General features: G+C 40.8%; 1 protein-coding gene across 5 annotated transcripts in view; it reads right to left on the bottom strand.

The window, feature by feature from the left end:
- Positions 1-25,402, bottom strand: part of CSMD1 (CUB and Sushi multiple domains 1) — a 937,839-nt gene that overhangs the window by 17,886 nt on the left and 894,551 nt on the right. For 4 of the 5 annotated variants that reach the window (XM_083606880.1, XM_083606882.1, XM_083606884.1 and 1 more), the window contains 8 exons: positions 22,849-23,025; positions 21,312-21,491; positions 20,939-21,112; positions 18,999-19,172; positions 14,885-14,958; positions 13,387-13,498; positions 11,307-11,486; positions 7,023-7,067 (listed from right to left, as the gene is read on the bottom strand). In XM_083606880.1, coding sequence (XP_083463006.1) covers positions 7,023-7,067; positions 11,307-11,486; positions 13,387-13,498; positions 14,885-14,958; positions 18,999-19,172; positions 20,939-21,112; positions 21,312-21,491; positions 22,849-23,025 — 1,116 coding nt within the window. The remainder of the gene's footprint in view (positions 1-7,022; positions 7,068-11,306; positions 11,487-13,386; positions 13,499-14,884; positions 14,959-18,998; positions 19,173-20,938; positions 21,113-21,311; positions 21,492-22,848; positions 23,026-25,402) is intronic. The other variant, XM_083606881.1, reaches the window with a different exon arrangement.

Raw genomic sequence — 25,402 nt, 5'->3', positions numbered from 1 at the left:
CATGGACCTCCATTCTGCATGTTCAAAGACTGACAATTGCCATGTGTGTCATTATGCCATTTCCTTCATTTTCTAGTACAGCAGATGAAAATACCATACATCCTATGTCAATGACATAGTAGTTTGTAATATACTTGTCCATGCAAAACTCTCCCTGTTTGACACAGAGGCAGATTAAGAGGCGCACAACCATTTCAGCTGCACTGGCTGCAGAGCCTCAAGGGGCACCCCAAATACGATATAGAATGGAGGGCGTTAGTGAGGTGCCGAATTTTGGGCGCCTCTGAAATTTGAGACTGCAAGGTCTGCCACTGTTGGATTTCACATTGTAAGTGCATGGAAGTGATCCACCCCAAACTTCATCTCATGGAGGTGATGAAAGGATATTTACTAATCTTGTATACCTCTTCAACACTTTATTTCCTCCCAGGTTTTGATGGGGTTTTTCGGATGGGTCATCCACCAGCATGCCCTCCCCCCCGAACGCCCGTTTGCCCCTACTGAAGGCAGAGCTCCAAAATTAGTTGGTCCAAGCACTTGGAATGCCATGTGGGTTGGGAAGGGGGATTCAACATCTGTTTCCTCCCAGCCCCTTTAGTTCGAAGCTCTTTTTCCAGCCTTCAAGATGATGATCTGGTGTTTCTTTTGCCCCTGGGAATGTCCTCCCAGGGGCAATAGAATTGCAGCCTTTATGGCTTTTCACTTAAATATCTGCATTTCTTAATGTACAATTTTGTTTCTTTTTTGTGAGCCAAAAATTGTGCTAGGCTATTCAGAATGTCTGAAAGTCAGAGTATAAACGAATTTTGATCTGCACTCCAGTCTGGGAGGTGTGTATCAGGTCAGCTCATATAAGAATTCATAAAGATTGAATTTCTCAAGCATCCCTACTGAAGCACTAGGTGTCATTTGGCAATGAACTACTGAGATGCTTCAGATGCTACTTGCCTTTACCAGTAAGTTTCCTACGGTAGTTTTACTGTTTCCTGTTTGACAAGCCTGAGGGATTAGTGATGAATCATTGCTTATTAGTCAGCTTCTGTTTCCCATGGGAGGGGTTTTAATTACCGGCTTCCTTTAATTGTTTATTTTATTTCTTATCTAGCAAAATAGCAACATTTCATTATAAGGGGGGAGGGAATGAGAGGAAACCAGCAATTAACTCACACATGAACAAAAGCTGACTTATTAAGAGGCAATACACCACTAATCCCCTCAAGCTGTGCTGAACAGGAATCAATAAAAGGGACAGAAAGAGGAAACCACTAATTACAGTTGTAGGAGAACCTTTGCTGAACAGGATTCATTTTTGAAGGAAAACATTGTGGAATGATCTTCAGGAACAGCACAGCTGTGTAACACAGCACCACATTAAATACACTTTGTACCATCATTTTATTACCATTCGAAGTTGACTGCATTAAAAACATTGCCTCAGCAGCATTAAAAAATCTCGTATGGAAGTTACTGAGGTATAAAATAAAGCTACAGAAATTGGTGTGAAATATTCTAAGGATTCTGAGGTAGGCTCCACATGTTAAATTTTCCCTGTGCCCAAGTACACTTAGAACTGCATTAGGAAAACTGCAGGGGATAACCCACACTAGCAATGTGACAAAATTAAGCGAGTAGTGGCTCTCCACCAGGCAAGGTCATCATACACAAGTCCAAACTGAGAAAAGACAAGCTCCCTATTGTGCGCATGCACATTTTCCAACTTAAGGAAATTTTGCTATTCTTGTTTCCGGCCTTCAATTGCAGAGCAAAACACACGTCTGGTGTGTTATATGGGACCTGATAGGTCAGAAGCTAAGTTACGGAAATTTATTTTATTTATTTATAATCATTTCTACTCTATTTTTCCTTCATAAGGAGAGCTGAGGAGGATAAAATACTAGGAACACTCTAAAATGTAAACAACAAAAGCAGTAAAATTCACAGTGGCCCAAATCATTAGAAGGGTCTGAAAGCCTGACATCAAACAGTAATCTAGGTCCTATAAGTAAAATGAAGTAGCTCTTCCACTCATCACAGTAGAAGGAGAGGTAAGTTTGAAAGGGTTTCTCCATCAGCGGAGCTGAGAGACCAGAAACTTTTCTCTTTCTCTCCTTGAGGTTTCACCAGCTGGTCATTTCAGTAAGTTTGCAGCTAAGAGCTAGCGTTAAGACTGGGACCATATTATTATTATTTGGCTGAAGAACGGGGGGGGGGGGGCGGAAATAAACAAATAAAAGACAGCTGTTCCCTGGTTGCTCTGATACACTTGCATGGGAAGAAAGAACAGCCTGCTGGATCAGGCGATTGACACATCTAATCCAGCAACCTCAGCATCACAGAGTGGCCAACCAGATGCCTGCTGGAAGCTCAGTTTATGTGCAACTGTGATTTCTGCACTTGCAATTCCCAACAGCTGGGAGATCTTCTTACAAAGTTTCATACGGTCACTATTTGAATAAAACATACAAATTCGGGTTTCACAATTAAAGAGGATTTGGTGATCTTGTGCAATAAACCTGCTTCAGATCAGACTTTTTTGTGGTAAGGAAAGTGATGAGAAAATGCACTGGAAAGTGTGGGATAGCAATTTCCCGATGTAAAGTCATATAACCTCCCTCAAGCAAATCAGAACGGGCACTCAATAAACAACCAATATTGTACAACCTCCCCGTAAAGTTTGTGCAAACATATCCCGATGTAACAATTAAATTGTGCACAAGAGGTAGGGGGTGGGGAAGAAATTAGATTTTGCTCGCATTTGGAAGAGGAACTACCTAATTTGCACTTTGTGAACAAAAACACTGCTATCCTTTAAAATTCACATTTCTGTGAATTTTGTGGTGCAGTTCTCCAACCAATGTGTAGAAAAAGTGATATATGCACACTTTTCACCAATACACCAGTGGCAATTACATATGAAAAGCCACATTATGTTAGGGAAAGTTACCTGCAAAAATGTGTATTAATCAAAAGTGTTTACAATAATGTGTTTATTACATAAAAATTCTCACTAAAATGCTGTTGAACTTTTGTGAGGGGTTTTAAAAAAACGACTCATTTGCTAATTGCTTCAGAAATGTGGAGAACTAAAATTAAAGATTCAAATATGAGAAAGTAAGAGGAACCAAAATCCCTATCAGGGCATCCTAAGCAAGGTAAAAATAAAATAAAACATCTATTATTCCATTCAAAGAATGTGTATGGGCATCAAGTATGGAGGGGTCATGGGGCCAGACACCTTTTAAGAAAGGTCTGAAGAGGAGATTCTCTGCATATTCAGATGGTTGCACTTAGATCTTTCAGATACTTTGGATCTTTCTACAGGAGCACTAGAGTGGGATGGGGACAGAAGAGGCAGAGCGGTCATACACAGCCCTATCTCCAAGCCATAGAAATTCTAGGAATGCGTGAGCAAAGCTAGGATCTGGTAGATGATCCTTATTCATCATTTTGCAGTATAACAGAGATAAAAGCAAAACTTCCAGGAAAACAGGGATATCAACAAATTATATATCAAAAATTGATTGTGCACTGTACAGTGATACCTCGGGTTAAGTACTTAATTTGTTCCGGAGGTCCGTTCTTAACCTGAAACTGTTCTTAACCTGAAGCACCACTTTAGCTAATGGGGCTTCCAGCTGCCTCCGTACCGCCGGAGCATGATTTCTTTTCTCATCCTGAAGCAAAGTTCTTAACCTGAGGTACTATTTCTGGGTTAGCGGGGTCTGTAACCTGAAGCGTATGTAACCTGAAGTGTATGTAACCCGAGGTACCACTGTATCTCAAAATCAGCTCATAAATGACCTCAGATGACAAAAGCATTTACTTTGAGACATAGGAAACACACTTTGCATGTAAGACTGTTTAAATAAATAAATACATGCTGCACATTCAACACTAGAGACACACTGCAGAGACTGTAAGACTGTGACACAAACCGAGAAACGACGACTTGCACGGTTGTTCCCTACCCTACTCATTTGACTAAATTTATGCAGTGAGAAAAAGATTCAACTACAGTAGTGTGGTAGTTAGTAACTATTAATGAGTGCACAATGAATTACTCAACAACAAATTTGCTCAGATGGAAGTTTAAAATCTTATACAACTTGGTATAGTAGAAAGGAGATTCATACATTCAATGAGGGCACTACTGAGCCAACATGATGGAGTGGCACAAGTTATTCCATTCCTTCACTCAGGATCTCCCCTCCACCACTTCAGTGTGAACTGAGACCTTTGTATGGACAACCAGGTTGAACAAGGTGTCAATGCAAGGGAGCACTTATGAGGAGTACAGTTTGCACTGCAAAGCATCTGCACAGCAGAAAGAAAAGACTGAGAGCTACTCTTCTACTATGTTGTTGAAGCTCGGCCCCCAGATGAATGTATGAACTGCAGCAGAGAAAAGTAGAACCATACATATATTTGCTTTTCAGGTAGTCTGGTCATTAGTAGAAGGCAGTGCCTAATTCTTATATGCACTCATTTCCTACGGTGATGGTCTAATGAACTCTGCAGAACTGGTGTATCTTCATGGTTATTGCACAAACACACTTGAGCAGAGCCAAGCACTTCTCCCCCTAGGAACCAGTGTAAATTTCACTTAATGTGCTGCAAGTTATGTTTTGGGGAAATTAAGTGAACTGAGCTTGATGATGGGCTGGATCTAAACAATTTTGAGCAAAAGGAAAACAATTGCTGCTAACACTCTTGCATACAACAGTTCACACAGTGTCAGAATAGGGAGGCTATGTTGCTTCCTTTTGCGCAAGCAGAACAACACCTTGGGATTTTATTTTATTTGCGGTGTCCTAGCACAAGGTGCTAGGGACACGGGTGGCGCTGTGGGTTAAACCACAGAGCCTAGGACTTGCCGATCAGAAGGTCGGCGGTTCGAATCCCTGTGACTGGGTGAGCTCCTGTTGCTCAGTCCCTGCTCCTGCCAACCTAGAAGTTTGAAAGCATGTCAGAGTGCAAGTAGATACCGGCGGGAAGGTAAACAGCGTTTCCGTGCGCTGCTCTGGTTCGCCAGAAGCAGCTTAGTCATGCTGGCCACATGACCCAGAAGCTGTATGCCGGCTCCCTCGGCCAATAAAGCGAGATGAGCGCCGCAACCCCAGAGTCGGCCACGACTGGACCTAATGGTCAGGGGTCCCTTTACCTTTTACCTTTAGCACAAGGTGCATAACGAAAGTCACACAAATTGAATACATTTTCTGCATATAGAATGGATCCAAGTTTATGTCAGCAATAACTATCTTAATGAAACGGCTCACGGGAGTGGTGGTATTTAACACAGATTGAAATCTAGGTAGTTTTTGTTGTTTTCAGCATAAAAAGGGTGGCACAGCCAATCACAACTTCTAATGTGAACTACCTATATATTACATGTGTCTGCAAACATGTTTTTGTCCCATCCACATTTACATTTTTAGGTTATACAATGTGTGGAGTCGCCCCAAGTCTGTGTTACACGGAACTAGTCTGAGGACGTGCAACTTTCTTCTTCCTCCATTTAGGAGACAGGTAAAGTGTCAAGTCTACTATCTGCTTTGAAAAGTGGCTTACCCATTGCAATTGTAACAAAATGTGCCTACAAGTGCTGTGAGTTTAACATTTACTCATATAAAGTTATGCAACTTTAAGCAGATTTAGGCAAAAGTTTAAACTTCATTTCCAAATCTAAATTTTAGAATACATTTTTTTATTGTGAACTTGAACATTCATAAGATGAAAATGAAATAGATTTTACCTGAAATCTCAGTATAATGCAATTCTACTTTCATTATAAGGCTCTCCATTATAGTGCACTGTCTGATATAAAGCAACTTTATCTAGCGCCTTGTCTTTAATATGTAAAATTACTCTTTTGGTATTGGCCTAGTTCTCACTGAAACAAGAATGTATGGGTTGTACTACCTCAGATTGCAGGTGGAGATGCATATGATTGAGGGTATAAGTGTATTTTAGGAATGCTTGAGAATTATTATTATTTGGGGGGGGAGGGGAGTAATCTTAATCCCAAAGACAACACAACTGACCTGGAGCCCTTTAATGCACTCGTGAATGAGAATGCCGAAATCTACTCTTCTCTTACTTAGGGCCCATGTTCCATGGCCTACCTTTTAAAAACTGGTTCTACATACTTGGAATGACCACGAAGAGTAGCAGTTGTTGAATGCCTTGAAAATCAGTCTGAAAATACCTACAAGGGGATTTGATGTACCATCCCTCTTCTGAACTTGATAGGGGTGAGGGGTGGGGAGATACCTGCCCCTATGTACCCTTCCATGAAAACATCCCCCCCATACATCAAAGGAGGGATGGCATGTCATCACAGCCTGTCATCCCAAGGACTTTTGAGGCCCTTTTGCAAGCCATGTTGGCATCTGCTGTGCTTTCTAGCCATGTCAAGTGGCTAGAACATGTTAAATAATGGAGGGAGGGTGGTGAAAAGCCAACTCTTGGACCACCTGGTAAAGGTAAGAATTTTTTTAAATACCATACGTAGATGGAATTGATCAGTCTTCATATTGGCCATGTGTGAAATTGACACGAAACAAATTTAGTCCATTTGTGTCCATTCTCTCCACACAGGAAACTATAATGGAGCATTAGAATCCTTCGTTTTCTATGTGGATACATTTTTTTCTTATGGAGTGGTATTCAGTCATATGAACCCCGACCTGTAGCCTATAGTAGTATAACCCAGACACTGATTTACTGTCTCCATGAAAGCTAAGCCATACAAACATCTTCGATTATGCCACATAAGAGGACATTGTATTAAAGGCTATATATATATATATACGCACAGAGAGAGAGAGACAGAGAGAGAGTTGTGTCATGACCAATTTCGGACAGCAATTTTTATATGCCAGTACTTTTGTGAAATTGTTTCGGTTTGTCATTTGTAATGAAATGATTCATTTGAAAGTTAGAAAGAATTTTGCTGTATGAGAAACACTGGACTAGAGAGCGATTTAATGTATTTAGTTCTAAAACTGTTCTCGTATACAAACCTGGAGTTTTAGTTATTGTTTCATTAACTTCTCTCACTCCTTTACCTACAAGTAAAAAGACAAATTATCATTTTTATGAACATACTGAGTTATGTATAGAATGTTGATACATCATTCTTGATTGAGGCAATTGTGTGTTCTCCAATACGCCTACCATTTATAGCAGAAGTAAAATCTATATTACATATCCAAGCAGTTATAATTCTACACACTCATCAGAGAGGGGGGGAAAGAATGAGATGGAAATCTCCAGGGAGTCCATTTGTATTGTGGCAAGCTTGCTGATTGCAGAAATAATTACTGCACTCATTTCTAAAAAATGATTAGTTTTATATCAGCTACAGTGTTGTAAAAGAGAGCCTTATATTGGTGACAAAGATGTTGCACCTGTATGTCCATCATTATTATTACATATATACAGTGGTGCCTCACAAGACGAAATTAATCCGTTCCGTGAGTCTCTTCGTCTTGCGGTTTTTTCGTCTTGTGAAGCACGGCTATTAACGGCTTAGCGGCTATTAAAGGCTTAGCGGCTATTAACGGCTTAGCGGCTTAGCGGCTATTAACGGCTTAGCGGCTATTAACGGCTTAGCGGCTTTAAGAAAACAAGGAAACAAAGGAACAAAGGAAACAAACTTGCAAGAACTCGCAAGACATTTCGTCTTGCGAAGCAAGCCCATAGGGAAAATCGTCTAGCGAAGCGATGCAAAAACCGAAAAACCCTTTCGTCTTGCGCATTTTTCGTTTTGCGAGGCATTCGTCTTGCGGGACACCATTGTACATACTTGTAACCTACAATTAAATTATACTGAACTAATTGTATAATACCCCAGGAACTGCCAAGACAATGACAACGCTTCATAATACATGCCAGCTGTGGTGGATAGATCTTTGGCATGTGTGCTATATTGCAGAGTGGTACTTAAGTGTGCACTGCAATGCATACATGGCCACCAGGTATTGGGGTGACGTTGCCACTAATCTACTAATAACACAATCCTAGGCATAATCACTCTGAAGTAGGTCCCATTGTACCCAACTGGGCTTACACCCTACTAAGTGTGTTGCAGATTCCAGCCCAAGACTAGAATGGAGAGAGGGGCAAGGGGCAGTTCAATAGAGGGAAGCAGGCAGATCTGCAAGCCTGATTCTGTACCCTAGGCAGATCCTAGGCTTTCATCCTTCTCTCCAGAAATAACACAGACACCTGCTGCCTTTGATACTTGTGACACCCATAGTTTGCCTAATTGTTTTAGGATTGTTCAGCAGAAAGCTTGAATTCTGAAATGCATCTCAGATTGTTCCATCAGAATCTATTAATTTATTGATATATCTGCTGTGTAAGAATGCTGTCTGAGAAATTAAATCTTATAGGTGCTTTTGTTCAGGTTGGTTTTAGGCACATTGTTAAATGGCAAGGAGCAGAGCTCATTCTCAAACAAGTTGAATTAGGTAATGTTACAGGGTTGAAGACCCATGGGCAAATTTTGACCAGGGTGTCACAAAATCTATCTTTTTGTTGTGCTGCTAATTCTTACTAGAATGAGACATGTAGATTGTTTATAAAAGAAACATGTAGATTTATACAAAAACATTGTTTTTCATATAAATGAAAAACAAAAAAATACATATTTATTTGATCCAGTATTCTTGCAGGACCCACCAATCATTTCATAATTTGACATCTTTAGTACTATATATACATTAAACACTAAAAGACAACACATGAAAAACTGTAAGACTGTGACATAGACTGAGATTAAGGGAAGCTTAGTTGCAACACCCCCCACCCCCACCCCCACCCCCACCCCATTCAAGCCCAACCTAGCTATGTTTGATATATAGGAGTGCTACTTACTTGTCATTCTTCCTTGAGAGGGTGGGGACACACCATGTAATTCATAAGATGGTCACGCAGAGTGTCCATCTGACCTGACAGGAAACTATAGCAAGTAGCGTCAAGAGTTGTGGAGACCTTCCTCCAACCAAGTCTGAGAGACAAGTCGGGCTAGATCATGCCAGAGGGAGGCTAAATCATATAGAGTTCAGCTTCTCCTCATTTCTAAGGGCAAGTCCCATTTTTAAGACTGCTGCACAAAGACGAGGCAACACACATTTGTTGCATTATGAGAAATTCCTGAAGAAGTATAAGCACACACTGACTCATAAGAGGCTACCCTTCAAGAGATACAGCAGGTGCCAAGATGCCATGTTTAACCTCCAACTGAACCCTAAATCAGAAACACTGTGAAGCACAAATGATTTTGGAAGATAAAAACACAGAAAGCTGAGGGCAAAATAAACATCACATGCAATTGTATGAAACTTTGTCCCAATATCTGCTTGTTTTACATGGCCTTTGTCTACTATTGATGATAAAGGACTAAAGAGTAGTGGTTACGCCATATTTAATCCACTGGAAGGGTCAGGGGACATGAGGTAATTCAATCAGAAATCACTGCAGCCTTTCAGCCTTTTTTAAAATAATAATAAAAAAATCAATATGCCACCAGTTGCATGGAGAGAAATGCTCTCACCACCCACATCATAATGATTGGAAGGAGAAAATACATAGATACATATTGCACAAAACAACAAATATTTTCCTTTAGAAACGTGGAACAAATCCCTGCCCAAGGACAAGCAAGATTCTTGTCTGCTGCAGGCAGATGCTTTTCAAGTAAAGGTATGCCAAATCTGTATCTTGGGTTGCATTTCCACTTGTACAGCTGTAAAGCCCCTTCAATTTTTCTAACAGTACTTTTAACTGAAAAGTTCTATACACAAGAAGTGAATGAAGATTGGTTTGTTTGGGAGCTTCAGTGAGCAATGCCCCATGGACTAGGTCAGGGACAAAACAATTCTCTGGAGCCTTAAAAAAACCCCAGCCTTTAGGGATCTGAGATTAATGTCCAAGAGTGACAAAAAGAAGAGAAACACTTTCAATATTCATACGTATTTCGGCTGTTTGAAGAAAGGTCGTCCCTTGTCAAAAGAAATCATAACTCGGGGCAATTCAGCTCAGCATACAGCCTCTAAATGAGATATCTAGCAGATTTCTAGCACTGCCCCACTGCGTGCAGTGGATATGGATGTTTTAACACATTTCAAGGGAAAGTCAGGATGAATATCAGGGGCTGTCACTGTTTCCTATAGGAAAGCACAATCTGAAAGAAAGTCTAGACTTGATTTTAAGACTTGATTCCGCCTCATGGATAATGGGGGAGTAAGCAGGGGTGTGTTTGTAGGTATTGATAAGGTCGCAAATTCCATCCTGGCCACTCAACTACATGGTAGAAATGCTCACTGGCACTTTGAAGGTTGATGTGTGGTTGAAGTTGAGAAGTGGCTACTGGATATCACCAATGTGCCTCTATGTGTTTTGTGCCTGTAGCACAGGACTGCTGCTCCAGTGGCGAGCCTGCAACTCCTCCAAGGAACTCTTAGGTTCAGAGCAGTTCAGAGCATATGACTGGCTCACTGGAAGCCATGAGGCTAGTTAAAGCAGTGTATCTATTTTTGTGTATGAAAGACACCTGAAAATTGTCTCCATCCTAGCATCGTGATTACAAGAACATACAATTTCAGCATGGTCAGCTACTGCAGATGTTCTGCTAAAGATGTAACAAGGCATAAGGAGATACAGCAGCTCATGCAGCGGAAGAAGTAAATATGCATCACCAATACTATGAGCTTTACAAGCTGTGTCTTCCATGAGTGTATTCCTGGAGACACTGCAGGTAAGGGTTCCAAGGTTGGCATAGCCCTGAGGCGAGGTGAGACTCCCAAGTTTGCGCAGAGGGTAAGTGGAGGGGGGCTGGCAATGTGAGCTGCTGGGCTGCTCCTGGTTTGCTGGCCACTGGTCCATCTGCTCCTATCCCCCGCCCCCCAAAAGAAGGAAATAAGGTCCCCAGCTAAGTGCATATACGGTCACAGGCTTTAAGCAGCCCCATCAGCCTGATAGGCTCTCAACAACTCTTGTAACTGCTTGCCAGAGTTTCCCAAAAGGTAGCCCAGCCCATTCAAGAAGCTGAACACCTACACGCATGACTTGTGGGGCAAAGAAGAAACATATACACTCTTCAGTCTTGAAAATGGCACGTCGATCTCACGGGTTCATTGCTACTTTTATCATCTATACAAAGGAAAGGGATACTAATGCAATATTTTGAAACATAGCAGGCCTGATTCACATCACAGCGCACATTTTTTATTATTATGCATGAGCTTGGACTTGTTAGCAAGTAGAAACTAATTGAAGCATTATTTTCATCAGTAACTTACTTTTACAAACCGGTGACTTTCCTGTCCATTTCATATCTGGCTTACACGTTCGGTGTTCTGATCCACCGGCAAGGAAAAATCCTGGCTGACACGTATACACCAAAGTGTAGCCTAAGGTAGGCAGATCAATTGCTTTCACATCCACGTTTGCAGGTGTCTCTGGCTGCCTGCAAGCATGAGCTGAAAGTTTGAAAAATATATATATATATCAGCAAAGTATATATCCAAATCCAGAAAAATGCAATGAACGTGTTGTTACTGTAAGCAAAAATGTAGTCAACTTCCATGTTATGAATAGCTTGGCATGTTTTTTCTGTGTTGCAGGTGAACATGTTTTTGACAAAGAAGCAATGTGAGCGAGAAATGTAAAATAAGTTGGACTCGAGGGTATTCAGAACACCTTCTTTCACCGCACATGGAAGATTATTAGGAAGGTAACAGAGAAAAAGAAAAGGAAAGCTAAACCACACGTCATTGCAAATTAGGCTGTGATCAGTACTATGAATTACTGAGCTGTCTGCTTCACTTCCATTTCAGTGACTCAAAGAACCTTGAAAATTACACAGCGATTTCTGTGCTAAATAAATTCATTATAAACCTCTGCAAAATAAAGGTTCCATAGAAAGGTTTTTACTATGCTACACTGGTTGTACAAGCCACTGTAAGTATACTTCTCTTCTTCTTTGTGCTCTGCTCATTCACAGCATCTCAAAGTTAATTTGAAATAAGATAAGAACCTAAGGTCAGTCTTACTTCACATCAATGTACTTTACTGAATATGCTCTCTGATGTCTTCTTTTTTGTCTTCTAGCTGTCATAAAAAAATCTAAATATATTAATCTTCAAGCATTTCATGCAGAGCCTGGGACATTTGCCTGACACTTAATCACACTTTGACTATAGGGCTAGGGATGGAGGATGCCCCTTTCTGAGGCCAAGAGCCACAGTCACGTCAGCACTGAATTTCTTGGAATGGAACAGAATGACAGGGGGGAAGCAATACTGGAAGAAAAAGCCAGATTGCAATTGTGCATGCAATCACATTACTGCTTTTTTGCAATGCTTTTTCCATGTGCAGCTATGTTTTGTTAATGGGGGACAGGAAATCATGAGAAAACTAAACTAAGGAAAGAAATGCATGCACCTGTCTGATAAAAATGTTTGTCTGTGGTGTGTTTACACACACAGAGAGAGAGAGAGAGAGAGAAAGAGAGAAATTAAGAATTCCTAATGTATTGGTTGCACTTCAGAAACAAGTGTGGGTAATTCAGAACTCCAAAATCCAGGAAGAAAAGCAACTGAGTGTAATTTTTGAAGAACCCAGTCCTTATCTAAAACAAGACTTCCTTCCCACTTCCACACATCTAAGGGTATATGATAATTATGGCATAGTTGTTGTTGTTTAGTTGTTTAGTCATGTCCGACTCTTCGTGACCCCATGGACCAGAGCACGCCAGGCACTCCTGTCTTCCACTGCCTTCCGCAGCTTGATCAAACTCATGTTCGTAGCTTCGAGAACACTGTCCAACCATCTCGTCCTCTGTCGTCCCCTTCTCCTTGTGCCCTCCATCTTTCCCAGCATCAGGGTCTTTTCCAGGGAGTCTTCTCTTCTCATGAGGTGGCCAAAGTATTGGAGCCTCAGCTTCACGATCTGTCCTTCCAGTGAGCACTCAGGGCTGATTTCCTTAAGAATGGATAGGTTTGATCTTCTTGCAGTCCATGGGACTCTCAAGAGTCTCCTCCAGCACCATAATTCAAAAGCATCAATTCTGCAGCGATCAGCCTTCTTTATGGTCCAGCTCTCACTGATCCAGAAATCTCCCGTCACATAAGAGGACATGTACATGTTAGCAAATGCAACATGTACACAAGCCCTGAGCTAGAATGCTCCACAGTTGCCTGGATCACCAAGCAAATATTGCTTCTGGGTAGTGACCTTGTGTCAGGTATTGAAAGTGAAGTTTTTATTTTACCATCCTGTTTCTTCTTCATCATCATCATCATCATCATCAACAACAACAACAACAACATTTTCTTTAAAAAAGATACATAACTGAAGTAGTTAACATTTGTTACTTACAAATGCATTCGGGCTGTATGCCACTCCAAGTTAGATTTGCAAGACAAGTGCGTGTAGTTGACCCCTGGACGTGATAACCCTTCCTACATCTGAAAAAGACTCTGCTCCCAACCTAAAGAATTAAAAAGAAAATTTAAAAGGAGAAATAACAACAATCGAACACATAATATTCATCTCTTTGCCACAACACGAAATAACATTTTGGACATTTCCCTTCTTTTCCTTTTCCAATCAAGTCAATGAATACAGCGAGTTTCCATGGAGAAGAAGACCAAATGCTTGGCACACATTACCTCTCTCCCCATTTTGTCTGTGTTTCATTGAAAACAGCTTGGTCCTCCGTGAACTGACATGTGTGACAAACACAGTAACTGTATTCCTCAATGTGAATATTCTTTTTGTTTTGTTTTAAAAGAAAAATTCTACTTTTTTGCTTTAAGGGCTGCTAAGTATGTCAGCTTATCCTACTCTTCAACTATAGCTTTAACTAATTAATGTGAAAGAGTTAGAAAGCTTTCCTTCAAGACTGATTGACTCAGGAGAAGAAACCCTGGCAGAGAAAGTTGTCCTTTCCCCATATAGATAGAGCCCATGGTAAATCACCCAACAGTCAAAGTTGCAAACATGTCGTTTTCAATTGACCAGTAACTGTGTATGTGAGTTTGTGCATTCAATATTCAGTTTTGCACTAGTAAGAAAATAATACAGCAAACCATTTCACTCAGGAGAAAAATGGGGTAAGAAGAGAAGATAGATAATTGCCCAATCTTTATCATTTAAGGACTGATTATGGTTTTGCAAAGGGTGAGGAAATTGGAGTCAAACCTCCACAACAGATACATTGACTTACTGACTTCTTACTGACCTTTACGGTTCACACTGTGTTAGAATTTCACTTGAAACAGTCATAAATATGCAAAATGCTAAGTCAGCTGTGGTGTTTATGTACTTTTGAAACTATTTGTCAATTGCTCTCAAGACAGACCCTCAAGTTACTGCCTTGTGCCTAATTGAGAGATTATATGGAGAGCACACAATCAAGCAGTACATTGACCAATATGCATGATAATTTCCGTTTCAGTATTTGTGCTGGAGATTCATCACAATTCACCAATTAAATGAAATCACTTGACAAACTATCTGTTGCCCCCCCCCCCAAAAAAGATCAAAAATGTTAATTGAGCACCAGCCATTCTGACCATGCTCATATTATTCTTATCGCTAAAATAAATATTGGGTGTCCTCCCCCCCCCCTTTTACTTAAAAATGCTTATGTTATAATCATTGTGAGAAGGTTTCAATGTTTCGAGCTGTTCAATGAAATCAACAGGAAGGTTCTCTTGAAAATGCTGGAAGAAGACATTTCAAAATGTATGGGCTTTTAAAAGCTGGAAACAACTCGGCACAAACCCCTAGGTTTCTAGCAGACCAAGATCGGTGCTCCTAAAGCACCATGTGTAAACAGGTCCTCTAAATGTAACAGCACCAAAAAAATTACCTCATAGCCTCTAGAACTATTCTGTATTCCATAATGGGGTGTACCAGGATCCGGGCAACTGTTGTGAGCAGGATCTGCAATTGAAAACAGAAGTGAGTAGGGAATTCATAAGGAGCCTGTTATGCAGGAATACGTTATTTAAGTCTCCCAGAGCACCTAACATACGATCAGTAAAAAGAAAACTTACATTCTACAATATATAACACAAAAGGGAACAAAGTTTTTGGCCCCATTGAAATGTAGTTCTGGAGGTATCACTTGATTTTCTGTAAAGGGTTACCTTTTCTCTTTAGGAGTGAATGGCAAAGTGCTAAACTTAGGACAGTGGGAGTCCACTCCTTGCAAATTTTTTTGTACACAAAGGCTCCTTGCTGTACCCAAGCCTGTCATGCACAATGTCCACCCTAATGATAGGCATTTTGCTAAGTTGTAGTAATTTCCAATGCAGAGTATTTGTAACCTTATAATCCAGAAAAAAATAGGATTTGCTACTTCCTATTTCTAGCCTGATTTTAAATTTCAATCCTAGGCAGCCACTTTAATCATGTTGTCAGTGGAATATATAATGGACTTATTTACAAAGCAAATCTTACCGGCTTCAGAACTCAGACAGATGAGAGCGTAACACATGACTTATATATAAAAAAGTGTACTTCAACACTCAAGGGACTTTTAACTTCATCAGCAGTTTGACTGCATCTGCTAATGGGAAAATGAAACAATATCCCACCAACGGGGAAAAAATCTAGTGTGTGTGTGTGTGTGTGTGTGTGTGTAGGAACTGACTTACAGCTGCAGTGGCTGAATAAAAGTAGCAAGGAAAAATTAGACAGTGTCACCTTTGGGGAAGTGCTGTTTACAAAGGATCATTGTTACTCTAAAAACATCTCAGCTCAGATTATGAAATTCAAAATTGGATTTACTACCTCAGCATCCCATCTCCCTGAGATGATAAATGTTCAAACATGGTTTTGTGGTTCGGTGCTGCCTACTAAAAGCAAATTGCACACACATACAGAAATACGATGCGGTGTAAAAAAAAAATTCCTGAACTGTACCATCTTGTGGGCTCCTCCAGAATGGTGCCCCCAGCAAAGCTCTACAGACACAATTAGGCAATAATTCCACCTATTGAAAATTTGCTTTCTTTTTTAACTACTAGTAACTGGCTGATGTGCTTCCAGCAGCCACTGAAGGCAAGCTTTAGCAAATTGCCAGTGGCCTCAGCAGGCAACTGTGGTGGAAAGGTTTCAAGCACCAGGAAGTGATGTTGAAGGCTGAGGTAGGGAAAACCTGTGTCAGCTCCATGCGAGCATCAAATGTCCACACTAGGGCCAATCCTTCCGCCCACCCCTGTGTCCTGGTGCTTAAACGAAAAGGAGGGAACTCTACCTCCTCTTTCAGTTGCCACAGAGTGACTTGCAAGCCGGTTCCCTTGGTGGATTCTCTCACTGGCTTTGACTGTGCTACTTTAATACAAGATATTCATTAACTCTCTAAACATCAAATGAAACCATGAAGTGTTAATACTGTTTCCCTTTCATTTTAAAGACCTTTATGGTCTCAGTGATGTGCTAGTGAAGTTAAGAGCTCCACAGGAGATTAACATGGCTGCTAAAGCAGCCTTAAGGGTTGCAGCTGCTCAGGTGGAGAGGAAGAAAAATAAGATTCTTTTAACCGCGCAAAACTATTTCAAAAGGGGAAAAGATCAGTCGCAGAGTGGAATTATTACTTTAAATGGATGGTGCTCCATCGCCAGGATTTCCTTTAACCCGAGAGCACTGGATCAGTTTAGCACCACCAACATAAAAATCAAACTCTACCCGTAGGGACAAGGTCACCTAACTGTACAGGACTGAGTTACTTGTCATTAATGCGGCATTATTTGTGAGATGGAGAAGGCAGTGGAATTGCTCTGTCTTATTGTGAAAGCTGACTGACTTTTACCCTTGCCAGGTGGGCAGACAAGAGAAGATGCAGGAGGCTGAGAAATTCCCAGCCTGGGAAATTACAGAGATGAAGAAAAATGATGGATGAAAAATGCCTGAAAGCAAAATTCTATGCTCTCGGATAAAAGGGGCTGTTTGGGAGAGGAGGGGAAAAAGGAGTAAGCAATGTGAGAACTGAGCACAGTCCCCAAAAGAGAATATATTGTCCCAGAAAGGAAATTATAAAAGTTATCCTAGCATAAATGTTGAATGAATCAAGGAATCTGGAGTAAGGAAAAAGTAAATGGAAAATAAAACAGGGGGCTAGATTCAACTAAATAATTGCACAATGAGTCCCATTCTGTGGTTTTGTGTCAGGCAGCTTATTGGACAATGCATTAGAACAATTCCTTAAGCTGATCTTAATTAGAATGATTCCTCCTGTCTGCTTAGGAAGCACTTGATTTTTAAATATGAAGGCAATTGATATAGCTGCAGTAAAGCAAAAACCTCCTACAAAAATCCCATGCATCCCCACTGGGGTGAATCCTGACATCAATAAGGTATACAGTAGAAGCTCGGGTTGCGAACGTGATCCGTGTGGGAGGCATGTTCGCAACCCGCAGTGCTGAGTCTGCGCATGCACGGGTCACGATTCGGCATTTCTGCACATGCGCAAAGCTCAATTTAGTGCTTCTGCGCATGTGCTGAAATCCAGAAGTAACCTGTTCCGGTACTTCCAGGTTCGGTGCAGTGCACAACCTGGAAATGCGCAACCTGAAGCATCTGTAACCCGAGGTATGACTGTACAGGTAATTTGCATTTGAATCATGTTGTCCTGATTCTTCAAAATGTGGAAAGTCTGCACTAAGAATCTCAACGGATCAGATGCATTTGATCTTATAAACTGCAGATTTATATGCCATTTTCTAAGCTTCAGCAAATCTTTATGAACACGGAGCTTTTTCCTGATTAAAAAAAAATAGTACTTTTGATGCTCAAATGGCATCAAATTCAATTGGGCCTGTTCCGTAACAAAAATTATACGAACGAACACACAACATACACACTGTTTGGATCCACAGGTGATGAAAATAAACTTCTATTCACGACCACCAGCATTCCATTGATTATCTATCATCCCATATCATTCCATCAGTCTTAAATTTTCAAGAGTGGATTGGGGGGTGGGTACAAGCAGGAAAGATGTGAGGAGGAGAGTGGGGAAACTTGGCTGATGACTGGAGGTCTGCTCACACTTCACTGGAATACACACACGCATACAGAGAGATTGTATTTCCAGCAGACTACCGGGGAGGTGAATTTATAAATGCAACGTTAAGAACATATGTCTTTTAGAAACTTATGGTGACCTTTTTACACACTCAAACTGCACATGATGTTAAACACATAAGTAGCAATCCCATTGTGTGCAATTTGAAATATCGGGGAAAGTCAGGGTGCGGTTCCCTCAAGATCACAGCATGTAACAGGGGCAAGTTTTAAATTTTCCCTCCCCAGGAGCAATCTCTATGGCACTTGCCTCCCCGTGCAACAATTAATGTTAGCCAATGGAAGTCCCAACTCCCATGCAATCTACTGCATGAGTGCAGGGTGGGGTTGGGGGCAAATTTCACAGTTGCCTAAGCAATGCCTAACTGCCAAAACTTACAAAGTTGTGACGATTTGCTACGAGGTAGGCGAAAAACCAGGTGGCTAGAGCCAATCCGCCAAGTGGTAAAAATTCCTACAAGGCCCCTTGGGCAGTCAAGAGAGGTCCATAGCAAGGTCAAGTGCTGAGGCAAAGCCTAAAAGGGCGGGCAAACCACGCTCACCACCCCACCAGATTGGCTGGCTGGAGTGTGTGACACGGGCCCAGGACTCCAATGACGCAGGGGCCCCGGCCACACCCCTCCTGCGGACGTGGGAAGCGATTCCCACTCACAACACATCTGGGAAGAGGATAGGCTTTCCCATCATCCCTGACCACTGGTCCTGCTAGCTAGGGATCATGGGAGTTGTAGGCCAAAAACATCTGGAGGGCCAAGTTTGCCTATGCCTGGATTAAACCTTAAGTTTATCCCATGAACAGCAGTTTCTCTCATTTAAGTTTATCTTCAACAGAGTAGGAAACATGTGTGAAGCGGCGCTTAGGCACAGCACAAATAAATAATTGTAGCAATTACCAATGCATGTTGGCTGAATTCCACTCCAACTGCCATCTGCTTGGCATATTCTCCTTGAAGATCCTATTAGTATCAAAGGTGGTCTGCACTGAAAAGATACTTCAGATCTGTAGGTGAAACTTTTGCCACTGAGTCGCCCCTCGGCTGGTGTACCAGGCTCTCCACAAAAGACAGCTATTACAGAAAAAGGGAACATGTTCAATAAAAGGCTTTAAAACTATGTATAGCATATGCATAGTGAAGTTTTTTTTTGGTGTGTGTGTGTGTGTGTGTGTGTGTGAATACAAGTTAGCAGGCACCACACTGGTTATCCAATTTACATCGATTTTTGAATGCTAATTTATTGCTATCATCATTTGTTTGCAAGTATTGAATGCCCTGATGTGCCATTAAACACCCCACAAAAGGAACATTAACTGAGAAGCCTAATTTACAGATGAGGTACCTAGTGTTGAGAGGACAGTATTGAGAAAGGGCTCCAGCTCCCTTGGCCTGAAAGCGAGATGAGCGCCACAACCGCATAGTCACATTTGACTGGACTTAACTGTCCAGGGGTCCTTTACCTTTACCTAGTAAGGAGCACACAGAGCCTAAGAAGGGGCAGATTTGGTGGGGAACAGGAACAATGAGAAGGGTGCCAGTTGCATATAATGCGTGCATATGGAATAGAGGAAGCCATTCTTGTGGGAGGACATTTCATGGGGCATATTATGGAATATGAAACTACAAGTGAGCTGGTACTTTTCCCCCTTCTAATTTTGTAGCTGAATTATACTCAAACTACCCTTCTTCTTCATCTAAGTATGCTTCGGCAATAAGCATTTTCCTCATAAGAATTCGAAACAGAATAAGGAAAAGTCAAGACGAGTTGGCTAAGTCAGGAGTATCAAATTATCCCAGATCAATGACAAGGCCTTTCCTTGGCTACTTGTTCTCCTTCTCTAAATTATCAAATTTTTTGCCACTGAGTAGTTTCATGCAATTTTTTTAAAAAAAATTCATTTTCAAATGTTTAGTTTTTCAGTCTTTGCAGGCTTGATATTGTCTGAAGGCGCATGAGGTCACCACCTAATTGGAAGCTATGAGGGTCTGGGTCCAATCAGTGCTTCGATGAATGACCATACGTATACCAGGAATATGCCACCTTGGTTCCATGACAGAAGAAAAGTGGAATATAAATGGATGGAAGAAAGAAAGAAAGAAAGAAAGAAAGAAAGAAAGAAAGAAAGAAAGTAAGTCTTCTTGGTTCCGTGTTTCCCAGAGTAACTTTTCAGAACATGGACCAATATGTGTTCAGAAGTTCTTGTTTTTTGAAGGCACCATACCTGTGTTACTTGCTCATGTTCTATGCACTTTAAGAATGTGCTAAAAATTCATTGCTCAAGGACTACCTCCAAGCCTAGTCACATTTAAAGCAATGGTCAAGGGTTATACGTCTGTAAACACAATTACAAACTAGCTATTAAGTCATAAACAATGAAACAACAATAAGACAGCAAATGGATGCTCTATCAAGAAATGTTTTAATTTTCCATAGGAGTAAGCACTTGGGAGATTCAGAATTTAAAAGAAAGGAAAAGCTATGAGCAATGCTGTCACAGGCAAAAAAATGCATGTCACTATTTTCAATATTACATTACTTATTGTGGCATTTCAGAAGCACAAGTACTGCTTGTATTTCCAGTGCCTGGTTGTTGTGCAAAGCAGCATGGGTGCTGCCACCCTACAGCTAATCTTGATCCCCCATACAACAATATGATGATGATGATGACGACAACATCATCATCCTTTTAATTATACTCTGTCCATCTGGCTGTGTTTTCCACCAGCCCAGAACATTCAGTTTCTGGTCCTACATGACAGCATCTCATAGTTCTCCCAAACATGACTATTGCACCATGATTTTTATTTTATCAACAATTTAATCTTAGTAAACTTACGCAGGCACTGTGGGATCTCTCCCCTCCACTCTCCTCGACCTTCACATGACAGGATAGCAGAATTGGAAAGGTGATACCCATCAGCACAACTGTAACTTAGACTTGATCCCCAGTGGAAATCGGAGCCTTCCACTTTTCCATACACCACCTGGGGTGGTGGTCCACATGTGATAGCTAATGAAAACAAAAAAGAAAAGATTTTTATCGGGGGTGGAATGTAAAAACTGAACAAGATGTCTTTATAAGCCTTTGTCAACATGGTGCCACCCAGATGTTTTGGACTACAACTCTTGTTTTATTCTACTCTTTTTCTGAGAACGGTTAAGCTGAGAATCTGTAACTTGAATTTTTGTCAGCTAATTAAAGCCCAAACCTTTGCAGATGGGTTTAGTCTGGTTCCAGGTGCCATCTTTCGTACAGCGTATGGTGGATGCACCAACAGGTTCCATTAGGTACCCTGGGTTGCACTGATAGGTGACCGTCTTATTAAAGGTGAAATCCCTTCCAAAATGGATGCCATTTGACAATTCACCTGGATCTCCACAACTGATCACTAGGGTTAGAACACAAAGAGGAAACATGTTTTATTTTAAAATATAAAAATAAAAAAACTGTATCTTGCATAAGTGCACATGCAGAAACAGATATAACAACAGACATCACCTAGGGATCTGTATGCAAGTTTACGTTTATATTCAGGAAGCCCTTGGTGAACCTCAATGTGACTCCTAAACCAATAAAGTTTTAAAAATGCATTTTTCTGTGTATGTCTACGGCGAAGTGGAGGCATGTGATCCTGAAGCGCAAATATAATCAGGGGCTTCTAACAGTGCATAGAAGCGTAGAAGAAATGTTACTGGATTAGGAGATGTTCTGATCCGCAAAAACGAGTTGTGATCACAAACTGAAGAAGCCCCCTGTTGCCCAAGTCTATGTAAATGTTGCACAAACACACCTGTACAAACTCTAAGTCACATTTCCTGCATTATTATACATTTTGGGAGTTCTACTGCATGTATTTTTCTGATTTACTCTGTAGGTAACACGTCCCCCATTATACAGGCATACACTGTAAATCCCAAATCTGGATTGTTTCCAGTACAGACTGAAATAACAGAAAGGATAATTTTATAAAACTGCTGTTACTCAGATTATAAAACTGCTGCTCCTCAGAAGCCATGTTGCTTAATGATAAAAGACGAAACAGTGCCAACAAAGAAGATTTTTGATTGGTATGTGATTTAAGCATTCATAGATGTATACTGTATTGAGTCAAAAAGGTAGTTCACTCAATTTACTTTCATGTATGTTGTTGCAAAAACGTTACAGGTAGGACCAATAATAATAATAATAATAATAATAATAATAATAATAATAATATCTTTATTGTCATTGCCCCCTCTCAGGGACAACGAAATTACTTGACTGCTCCATAAAAACACTAATTAAAACAATACAGTATAGTACAGCAAGGAAGATTAGATGACTTTCAAAGTCCAGGCTTCCCATTCAGGGCCGAGATCGCTCTGTAGAAGAAGCTGTTCTCTTCTCTGCAGGACAGCCATATAGGTGTGCTTGCAGAAAAATAAGCCTTACAGCACCATCGTATTATGCATGTTTACTTGGGAGTATGTCCCAGAATGTCAGCATAGTTTACTCACTGCAAATATAAGGATGAGGTAACCTATGGTTGCGAAGTTAAACAAACTTGCTTGGAAGTAAGCTTCAATCTCAATGGGAATTTCTTTCGAACAAACATACTTAGGACTAGGCTCCATATGTGGCGATGAATGAGAGTATAATTTACTGTGCCCTCCTTTTTTGAAGAAAACACTTTTCTTCCTTCTACAAGGATAGCACATCTATTTTCAGTCTTTAAGCATATTGTTAACAGGGTGTCAGTTCCTAACCTGTGCAGTCTGGGGCAGAGCCAGTCCATGTCCCGTTGGCCGTACAGTGTCGTGTAGTTAGTCCTGAAGTCTTGTAACCTTCCCAACAGGCATAAATGACTGAGCTAGAAAATGAAATTCCGTCATTGAAGACTATCTTGCCATTGGCTGGTGTCCCAGGATTGCCACAAGATACAGCTGTCAAAAGTGGGGAAGATAGGGAAAGCAAAATAAAGTAAATTTGATTTCTCCTTTAAACAGATGCAGGACAAACCCTAGAAAACCCAAGCTTTTCAGTTGTTTAGTTTGTGGTGAAGTTATCAAAATAGGCATGCCCTATATTGGGCTTATCTTACCGTTCTACTTCATTATTGGCAGAAGGTAACAATATATCCCTTTTGCATGCATTAGTAAAAATGGGGCACAAAAAGTGAGGGGAGAAATAATTGAAGGTGGGAGGTAGTCAAAGGGCTGGAATGTTTGTTCATAGACATCTCCTCTTTTTAAAGATATAGTCTTAAATATGCACTGAGAGAATTTGCACCAATTTGCCCCCAGAAATGGCTGGGGTGATTTTACAAGGTGAAACCAGTGGTTAGTGTTCACATGCTAAGTTTTTGTAAAACTGAATTCTCCATTAAAGGGGGAATTCACTTTCCTTGCAGTATTCCTTGAGATTATCTGTTTCAGTTAGACAGCAGCTTGCCTTTCACACAGTCTCACTCCTAATATAATTTGCTCATAAAGGTTACAGCTCCAGCCTATTGTATTGAAAACAGGCTCGAGTACGGTTCCCTGCAAATGGTTTTGCTGTGAGGGAAGTGAAGTGAAGATTCATTCTGTTTCTTGCGATTACAGTTACCTAAACCTGAGTCATGTCAGGTAAGACTGAGCCAAAAAGGGGCCCCAACTAAGGTCCTTGAGTGGGATTTTTGATAAATCAGCTTTTCTGTTAAGAGCTTGAGGGTTCAGAAAATTAAATTAACTCAGTCTCCAGGTGGATATTAGACTGGAGGAACCACATTGGTAGCAACAGCAATAAAGCTATCTGTGTAAGGGAAGAAACCCCTCTTTTGGTGCAAATTGCACATGTATGTGCATGCAGTCACAAATAACAATTTGAGCCAATAGGTCACTATCAGTTTAGTCCCAGTTCAGGCATTTAACTGAACTGGCATTTTTCACATCATTCTCCAATCAGATTTTTTGAATAAAAAAAATTACTTCCTAATATGAATGTAAAACAAAAGAGGGAAAAACCCAACCCACGTTAGTTACAGTGTACAGCCAGAGACTTTTCTATGTTCACTTTCGAATTAGTTCATAGGATGCTCAAAATGCACTTTGTAGTAACTCATACAAAAACGCCCACAGAAATACTGGTATTTAAATGCACAACATCAATTCTATATATGAAAGAACGGTGAAACGTTCTGCTGGTGAAAAACAAGCTGTAAGCTGTGGGAAGATGGATTACTGGCTAGAAAGGAGAACAGGTGCTTATAATAAATTAAAATAGGAGAGGTTCATAATCACTTGTGTATGTGACCTGTGTGTGTACTGAGGTTGCTGTTTTTTTGGCAGGGAGAAGAAAGGTGAATGAAGGACAAAATGTGAATCCAGATCAAAACTTGCCTGCAGCTCTTAGTCTTAACTTATGATACATGCAGGCCTTCTCGGATTCTGTTTCACTTTCCCGAGGCAAATGCCTTCCCCACATTGCCTGTGAGCTTAGGCAAGACAATAAACTTTTCATTAAACCACGGGTGAGTAATTGGCAGCCTGTAGCCACATCCAGCTTGGAACAATTTTAAAATATTGTGAGACTATTGGTTGTGTTTTCTTTTTCCTAGCCCTAATGGATGGTACTTAAGAGAATGTGGTAGACTTCTTTCCATCAGAAAGTTTACATCAGATTCACATTACAGCAAAGTTCTGCTATAAGTATGATCAACTTAGAGATAAACAGTTTCAAATCCACAACAGTAATGATGATTTAGCAGACCACCATACTTCCATTATTTTGTTTTACTTCCATACTTTTTTAAGACCGTTGCACATTTTGCTACAATGTTGTTTATATAGTATTGTATTAAAGGTAAAAAAAAATGGTAAAGCACCCCTGAATGGTTAAGACCAGTCAAAGGCTACTATGGGGTGTGGCACCCATTTCGCTTTCAGGCTGAGGGAGCCAGCGTTTGTCTGCAGACAGCTTTCCGGATCATGTGACCAGCATGACTAAACTGCTTCTGGTCCAAGGGGCACCGTGACAAAACCAGAGTGCACAGAAATGCCGTTTACCTACCCGCCACAGCGGTACCTATTTATCTACTTGCACTGGTGTGTTTTCGAACTGCTAGGTTGGCAGGAGCTGGGACAGAGCAATGGGAGCTCATTCCGTCATGGTGATTCGAATCACCGACCTTTTGATTGGCAAGCCCAAGAGGCTCAGTGGTTTAGTCCACAGCGCCATTGTATTAACAGGTGTGGGACTAATAAAAGAGAGTGGTAAACCTGATCGGTTCTATTAAGAACCAAGATTGAAATAAAGCAAGTAGTTAAATGTACTTTCAAG

This window comes from Podarcis filfolensis, assembly GCF_964270895.1.
Source record: "Podarcis filfolensis genome assembly, chromosome: 3".
In the NCBI taxonomy this organism is placed as follows: domain Eukaryota; kingdom Metazoa; phylum Chordata; class Lepidosauria; order Squamata; family Lacertidae; genus Podarcis; species Podarcis filfolensis.
The sequence above is the reverse complement of the archived record's forward strand: the minus strand, read 5'-3'. Positions and strand labels throughout refer to the sequence as shown.